The sequence below is a fragment of the Balaenoptera borealis genome (genome assembly GCF_965194805.1).
Source record: "Balaenoptera borealis genome assembly, chromosome: 4".
NCBI classification, from domain to species: Eukaryota; Metazoa; Chordata; class Mammalia; order Artiodactyla; family Balaenopteridae; genus Balaenoptera; species Balaenoptera borealis.
This window is the reverse complement of record NC_138861.1, coordinates 37,403,720-37,412,420: the sequence shown is the minus strand read 5'-3', so window position 1 is coordinate 37,412,420 and position 8,701 is coordinate 37,403,720. Positions and strand designations below refer to the sequence as shown.

General features: G+C 38.6%; 1 protein-coding gene across 3 annotated transcripts in view; it reads left to right on the top strand.

The window, feature by feature from the left end:
* The first annotated feature begins 541 nt into the window (after positions 1–541).
* The window catches only part of TTC29 (tetratricopeptide repeat domain 29), a 255,421-nt gene continuing 247,261 nt past the window's right edge, over positions 542–8,701 (top strand). The window contains exons 1-3 of one of the 3 annotated variants that reach the window (XM_082389006.1): positions 542–607; positions 1,333–1,379; positions 7,009–7,106. In XM_082389006.1, coding sequence (XP_082245132.1) covers positions 7,015–7,106 — 92 coding nt within the window. In that variant the 5' untranslated portion in view covers positions 542–607; positions 1,333–1,379; positions 7,009–7,014. The other 2 variants (XM_082389007.1, XM_082389008.1) reach the window with 2 other exon arrangements.

Below are 8,701 nucleotides of genomic sequence, written 5' to 3'. Positions count from 1 at the left end.
CTATGTCAGAGACCTCGGGTTTTTAGCTCACCACAACTCAAAATTGGATTCTCTTTCTGGAGACTGGATTGGGAAAGGTATTTGCATGGGGCTGGAAGAAGATGGTTCTGACCGCAACAGAGGCTAAGGAAGGACTTATTCAGCTGGTTAAAGTGACTTCGGGTCTTGAGGGTCTTGATTCCCAACCTGAGAGTTTTTCCATCAATCTGTGGACGACAGGGAAATGTTGCAAAATACTGAGGATTCGGTGCCGTGAAGGAAATGATTGAGGGCGGCAAATTCGAGGCTCTTCGGTTGCGTGAACTAATTTCTGAAAGAAGTCTAACTTCTGAGAGCAGTCTGGCGGGAAAAGCCTGCCGGGTCTGGAGACCGCGCACAGAGCCCAGTAGGCTCCTCCCCCTCTAGGCTCCCCGCCCCGTGCCCGACGAGCCAGGAAACTGCCCCAATCCCGAATCCCGGTTTATCCTAACCCCGCCCCCGCCCCTCCCTCCCCGCCCCCTCTGTATCCCTGGAAACGCTCTCGCGTCCTCTCTCTGCGCCTGCTCTGCAGGGTGCGGGAACCACCGCGGGAGGAGAGGGCAGCGCCGGCGCCCAGCACCTGCCACAGGTGGGGGACACACTTAGGCGGAACGGAAAACCAGAGTTGTTCCCCAGGGCCAGTCCCTCGAGGTTCGTGACGAACTCTTAGAAGACACGAGTCGTTCTTTCAGGCAGTCCTTCCCCTGACCCCGACAGACCTTCCTCCGTCAATCTAGGGACTCAAGCTTCCTGAGCCAAGGCCCTCACCATTTACTTCAAGAAATGCATAGAAGTAGGAGCACAGAAAGGCGCTCTTCTCGCCGCCCAGTTCACCCTGTGAGGGCAATGGAAAAAATAAACAGGAGTAGGAATAAATCAATTAGTCCTGTTTAGAACTGGATAGGAGCACAAGGGAACTGAGATGCCCTCGGTTGTGGTAGATAACCCAGTCTGTCATAAGTTTGAAAGATCAAGTTATCGCTAATGTCACATTTGTATAAGAATATATCAGTACACATACATATTTCAGATGTATTGGCATTTCATTGAATTAGTGATTAGTTTCTTCCATAGGAGCTATACTTTGGAATTTTTTTTATGGTTTGCATCTTTAATTATCGACATAATAAGTCATCTATCACAGCAGGATTTTTTTTTTTAAGTTTATCTAACTGTATAGTAAGTACCTGGTTTTTGTTGTATGAATAAATCTTATTCCATTATTTGGAGCAGGAAGGGTGGTTATTCTTTTAACTAATTTTTAACTTTTTCCCTTCTCTCCTTTGCTGTTATTCTTTGCTTCCAAATTTTCAGGCTGAAGTCTGTAAGCCTGGAGAGGCCTTCAGCAGTAATCTCCAAATGTAAGTCAAGTGAAACATGGCCTGCCTTCAAACACTTTTCCTGCTTTAAATTTTGATTTAACCATCAATAAATGTTAGTTAGTAGGAAATGTGTGATTTCTATTTATTTAACAAACTAATAACCTACCAGAGAATGCTAGATGTATCCAAAAATTATGATACAAGGGATAAACATTTACTGACTCTTTAAACTATTTTATGTGATTTTTTTTACTCTTTTCAGGAGCAAATTATTGATATTTCTTCTGTAGTTTTCTTTACACTTTCATAGTAAAAGAGCTTATGGTGATAATATGAAAAGTTCCAAGTCTTATCAATGATTTTGTTGGTGATAGTAAAATCATATTTATTTTGAACTCTCTTGATGACACAAGATACATTTGCTTGCTGTGGTTTATTGGTTTTATTTCTCACATTTCAGCTTTTACCCCAAAATGACTGAATTCTAGAGACAGTGGTCAGCCTCAGACATAGTTACTCGCAGGTAGCCTCTGCCTATACAACTCTAGGCCTCCCCTTCCTTTGTGTTTCCTGATAAGGATCTCTGGGGATCATGGGCAAGAGGGCTACTCTTTGAAGAATTTTACTTGGGGACCAGAAATTTAAACTCACACCATGGGACACATTCAGCCTGATCCACGCCTCTCAAACCTTTCATCCTGTATTTCTCCATTCTCATTTGTTTTTGCATGTGCGGGCCAAACTTAGAGACTGTAACTGTGATACAGGAGCCAACCAGGAGATCAGAGAATCCACCAAATCTCTTCTGAATACCAAGAGTGGAGTGGCTAAAGGCAGCCTTTTGATCTTTGTCTCAGCACCTGCGGTGGCCCGAGTAGACTGCCCATTTGGTAGCACGGGGGGAGCTGCCTCTCGGTCCCCTAACAGACTGCTTCACCCTAACCTCCTGGGGCTAAGCCCATTTTGGTACCAGCCAGAGTAGTACCTCTCATTATCCTCCCTTATATACCTGAATCTGAACCATTCGCCTTCCTGCAGTAGCACCCACTTTATCATTCTGCCCTGACCACCCCCATTCAGAGTTGTGCCTTGAGGCTTGCCAGCAGGCCTTACAATACTTACATTAAACTAAATTTAAGAGTAAAGGTGCTCCTGCTGCTAATGTTCTCAGATCAGAAAGGAGCAAAATGAAGGAACTGGCAGCTGAAACTTTAATGGTTGGAAACGTTGACTCTGATTTTGAAAAAAAAAAATCGCATTTGATCTGGGTGACAAAGAAGACGTTTTCCTCTCCATGTATATAACATTTGCATAAGATTTCATGAGAGGCTTATATTTTCTAGGAAAAACAGTCTGACCCAAGTAAACATCAATAAGGATAAATTTTATGTCCCAACCTGGTAGGCCAGCTCTTGGGAGGCTTATACACACCTTGATGGGATATGTGAGATGGATCGGAGCTTCTGGGGTTTGATCCCTCTATCTGTGTACAAGTAGGTGGGTCTTCCTAGTTTGGGGAGAAATTACAAGTACTCTTTTCTCATTTTGAAGTTCCTTGGGGAACCCTTCAAAGGTCCCTGCAATTATGCACAGATACCTCTGCCCAGTGCCCTTCGTGAGCAAAGTGGGAGCTCTCAGAACAAAATCTTAATTTGTCAGGGAAGTACCAGGGTGGGGGGGGGGGGGGGCTGAAGCCAGCACAGGCATTCTTTCTTTCCCTTTCCAAATCCCCTGGGGGCAGAGAGGTCTGGGTTAAGAACTGAGATGGCCCAGATTTGCTCCATATCCTTGGAGGACTCTAGAATGTAGAGTCTTCACAGCTTCTCTGAAATAGACTTACAAGAGGTAGGTTTGGGGAGCCTTTGCCCTTCAAATCTGTACACGAGGTCTAATCCTATGTTAGTTTTAACTTCTTACCGCATGTTCTACATAATGTTGCCATTTAGTAAGTTCTGGTTATCCAATTAACTCAGAGTTGATATAACATGTGATCAGAAAATTAGATTTTTTTTTAAATACAAAAGAGTTAAGTCACTATATTATGAAGTTATGGAGTATAATACATTATGTTTCTAATGTTTGTTTTGGAGGAGAGGACTAACATTTGCTGTTTAGACTGAGTGCTTTAAAGCTATAACTGTATAAAGATAAGTTGACCTTATATTTCATGGATCATATCATGCACTGATAACCTGGGTAATATCAGGATTCTGTTATATCATGACACTGATCTCCATTAGAATATTCTCTTTAATTATATGAATAATTATTTTCAGGCTGGAGTAATAATCTTTTTTTCAGAAACAAAAGACTGCCTATTTCTACACTGAATTTCAAAAGATTTTACCTCAAATCTCATTGCTTTCCACCCTCCGTCCCCCCATGGCTTTGTAGCACTAGAGGAATATCTTGTCTCTGCTGGCCACAGGTGATGCTACCTTGGCTGTGACCATGTCTCTCCACCTCTACCATTCTCTGTCACCCAGATTTCACAGCAACCTCCAACTGGCCTCCGCTGCCTTTCCTTCTGCCCCCGACAGTCTAAGTCCAAAAGAGAAGCCAGAGTAATCCTTTCAAGGTGTAACTCAGAACACGTCACTCCCGGGCTCAAAATCCTCCAATCAGAGTAAAAGTTACATTTTTTTACAGTAACCTTCAAGACCCTATACCATCAGAACAGCACCAGATTTCTCCTTAGCTTCTCTGACTTCATCTTTTTCTGCTCTTATTCATCCCTTGGCTACTGGTGAGCAGCCGATTTGTACAGTGGAAGAGGTGCAATGTGACTTCCAAAGCCAGGCCCTAGAAGGGGATACAGCTTCCATCTGGCTTTTCTTTGGGTACTTGCCCTTGGAACCCTGAGTTGCCACCTAAGAAGTCTGAGGCTGCCATGCTGAGAGGAAGCCCAAGCCGTGTGAGGAGGTCACATGTATGTGTTCGGACAGACAGCCCCAGTTGAGGTCCCAGCTAGTTGCATCAGCCACCAGTTACATGAGTGAAGACCTTACAGATAATTCCTGTTTCCCACCACTGAGTTACCCCCACGCTTCTGAGTCTTCCCAGCAGAGGCCCCAGTCAAAACTGAGTAGGGAAAAGCCATCCATTCCCATTGTGCTTTCTCCTAATTCCTGACCCACATAAAGTAAAAGACTTTTTTTACTTTGATTGTTGTTTTAAACCACTACATTTTTTTTAGTTGAAGTATAGTTGATATACAATATTTCAAGTATATAGCAAAGTGATTCAATTATATATATATGAATATATATATGTATATTCTTTTTCAAATTCTTTTCCAGTATAGGTTATTACAAGGTACTGAATATGGTTCCTTGTGCTCTACAATAGATCCTATTGTTTATCTATTTTATATATAGTATTGTGTATCTGTTAATCCCAAATTTCTAATATATCCCTCCCCTTTTTCCCTTTGGTAAACATAAGTTTTTATTACTGAATGTGTGAGTCTATTTCCGTTTTGTAAATAAGGTCATTTGTATCATTTTTTTTAAAGATTCCACATATAAGTAATATCATATGATATTTGTCTTTTTTTGTCTGACTTACTTCACTTACTATGATAATCTCTAAGTCCATCCGTGTTGCTGCAAATGGCATTATTTCATTCTTTCTATGGCTGAGTAATATTTCCATTGTGTGTGTGTGTGTGTGTGTGTGTGTGTGTGTGTGTGTGTGTGTTTATCATATCTTCTTTATCCATTCATTGGTCGATGGGCATTTAGGTTGCTCCCATGTCTTGGCTATTGTAAATAGTGCTGCTGTGAACATGGGGGTGCATGTATCTTTTTGATTTACAGTTTTCGTCTTTTCCAGATATGTGCCCAGGAATGGGATTGCTGGATCATATGGTAACTCTATTTTTAGTTTTTTTTAAGGAAACTCCATACTGTTTTCCATAGTGGCTGCACCAATTTACATTCCTACACACAGTATAGGAGATTTCCTTTTTCTTAACACTCTCTCCAGCATTTATTACTTGCAGGCTTTTTGATGATGGCCATTCTGACTTGTGTGAGGTGATACCTCATTGTAGTTTTGATTTGTATTTCTCTAATAATTAGTGATGTTGAGCATCTTTTCATGTGCCTGTTGGCCATCTGTATGTCTTCTTTGGAGAAATGTCTATTTAGGTCTCTGCCCATTTTTTGATTGGGTTGTTTGCTTTTTTGATATTGAGCTGTATAAGCTATTTGTACATTTTGGAAATTAATCCCTTGTTGGTCACATTGTTTGCAAATATTTTCTCTCATTTCATAGGTTGTCTTTCCATTTTGTTTATGGTTTCCTTTGCTGTGCAAAGTCTTTTAAGTTTAATTAGGTGCCATTTGTTTATCTTTGCTTTTGTTTCCATTACTCTGGGAGACAGATCCAAAAAAATATTGCTGCAATTTATGTCAAAGAATGTTCTGCCTATGTTTTCCTCTAGGAGCTTTATATCCAGTCTTACATTTAGGTCTTTAATCCATTTTGAGTTTAATTTTTATATGGTGTTAGAGAATGTTCTAATTTCATTCTTTTACATGTAACTGTCCAGTTTTCCCAGCACCACTTATTGAAGAGATTGTCTTTGTTCCATTGTATATTCTCACCTCCTTCATCATAGATTTTTTGACCATAAGAGTGTGGATTTATTTCTGGGCTTTCTATCCTGTTCCATTGATCTTTGTGTCTGTTTTTGTGCTGGTACCATACTATTTTGGTTACTGTAGCTTTGTAGTATAGTGTGAAGTCAGGGAGTGTGATTCCTCCAGCTCCATTCTTCTTTCTCAAGATTGTTTTGGCTATTTGGGGTCTTTTGTATTTCCATATAAATTCTCAAATTTTTTGTTCGAATTTTGTGAAAAATGCCATTGGTAATTTGATAGGGATTGCATCGAATCTGTAGATTGCCATAGGTAGTATGGTCATTTTAACAATATTTATTCTTCCAATCCAAGAACATGGTGTATCTTTCCATCTGTTTGTATTGTCTTCAACTCCTTTCATCAGCATCTTATAGGTTTCAGAGTACAGGTCTTTTGCCTCCTTAGGTAGGTTTATTCCTAGGTATTTTATTCTTTTTGGTGTGATTAAACCACTACATTTTGAAGTGATTTGTACACTGTTGTAGCTATGTGCTCTCTCAGGGAAGCTGTCTCCTTGTTGAGAATTGTTCTTAGCATTTATCACTTCTAAGCGGAAGGCTTTATTTGTGAGTGAGAAAGTTTTTAGAAAACAGCAAAGTATGAAAAAATTTTAATTATTGATTGTAACAGGAGAGAAAAGCATGAGCATTTGAAATCTATAGCTGTCCTAAAAATCTTCACTTTTTAATTGCAACCAGCTCCACTAACAAAACCCGTAACAAAGCTCCTAATTGTCTGACTCTTCAATGCATTTATCAGATTTTCTCCTTTTCCACTTTGTGATGGAGATGCAGACAAGTAATAAATTGGGCAAAAGACAGATAGTAGAAGAAAATAATGAGAGAAGCAACCTGCAGAATTCACTCTCTGAGCTTCATGCCTGAATAACAGAGGTATAGATCTACACACAGAGGCATTCTCAGCTCAGACAACTGACTGTGCATCTCTAATAATGTCTTAAAAGATTCTTTGAATGATTTATTCTTTAAAATACCATTTCTGGTTTTTTTTTTTTTTGGTAGTCCAAAATGACCACCCTGCCCCCACTGCCCATGACACGCCCAAAGCTTACGGCCTTAGCCAGACAGAAACTGCCATGTTCCCCCAGAACAATTCCAAGGTACGTGACCCTGGCTTTTATTTTTTTCCCTACAGAACGAATTTCTTGCAGTAAAAAATGTAAATAGCATATCTCAGAAAACAAAATTGTTTAAAAACAAAAGTGTATTGTTATATTCAGAATATTCAAATTTGCTGTTTCAGAAAGATTGATGAACCTCATTCAAAGATTAAGAATATATTTATTTAGCAGGCTAGCACTCATTTGATCATTTTATTTTATATTACCATTATATTGTGCTTCCTGTAAAGCTTTGGAAATACATTTCCTTTTTAAAATACGTGTAGAGAATTGAAAGCAGAAGCTTTAGGCATGAAAGATGTATGGCATCTAAACCACAAGGTCCCAAGCACTGATTTCTGTTTTGGAGGAAGGACGACACAGTCTTACTACCGGGGAAACTGGCAGGCACGATTTAGCTCCTGAAATGATCCTGGGGCTTGAAAATGCATCATCAAACCACCACTGCCTGTGAATGTCTGCTGAGCTTATGGAGTTTTCAACTGCAGCCGAAAAACTGCAGGGCAGGAACTTGATGTATTTTATCATAATTATGAATATTAACTAAGATTGTGTTATTTAGAAATTTCCACTTATAGTTTTATTGATTTTTAGTAATGCACATATTATTTATATGCAGTATAAACCTATATATAGGATAGGTGGATGTGGAGAAAAACCCATTTACTTAAGAATGCAGAGTATTTTAATGTGTTGGTGTTTTATTTGTTTACACACTGAGGTTAGTATTCTTCCCTGCCTCTTTCCATTCAAGAAAATTAAAACCTATATATAGGTTTGATTTTTTTTATGCTTACCTTTCAATTCCTACAAGGCATAATGATCAAAGTATTATGAGACTACTTTGTTCTGAGAAGGACCATACCTCATTTTTGGTATTTCTGGCAAAGACCAAAGCCTGTGGACCAAAATAAATACATTCAGCTAAACTACCATCAAAGTTCTTTGGTAATAGAATTGAAAACTGTAGAAATTGTAAAATAGAAGTGTAGAAAATTGTAATTTTATTTTCAAATAATGTGAAAAACAGAAAATTTTCAATAGATGCATAATTCCAGTATATACATTCTTATTTTCCATTTTCCTTTTGAATAATGTGAAATATTTACAAAATCTGAAATAGCTAGCTTCTTCTTCCTGTCTTTTGTAATAATTGAGATTACATTTTCTTTTCAACACGAGCAAAAACATAGCCCAGTCTCACATCCCTAGAATAAGAGAGATTTTAAAGAAAAAAATTTTTATATTCATTTTATTGAAAAAAAACATTTTTATCATAACCATTTAAGGCAAAGCTTTGTATCAACATTCTCCATTAGCTTTTGAATAAAAAGCTATCTGTGTATCCCATACTCCTATTGTCATAAGATGTTCATAGTCTGCTTATTTTTAAAGGTGCCAGGTGTATGAAGATTGAACATACTACATGTGTAATATATTTCTCATTAAAGTCTTCTTAAAATCACTTTCACCTTGAACTTTTAATAATAATTTGAGTTTTATGTGTGATTTTAAAAAACCCTCAAACAGCATGTCAGAGCAAAATTCTGTAATGTTTGCAACCAATAATTTTA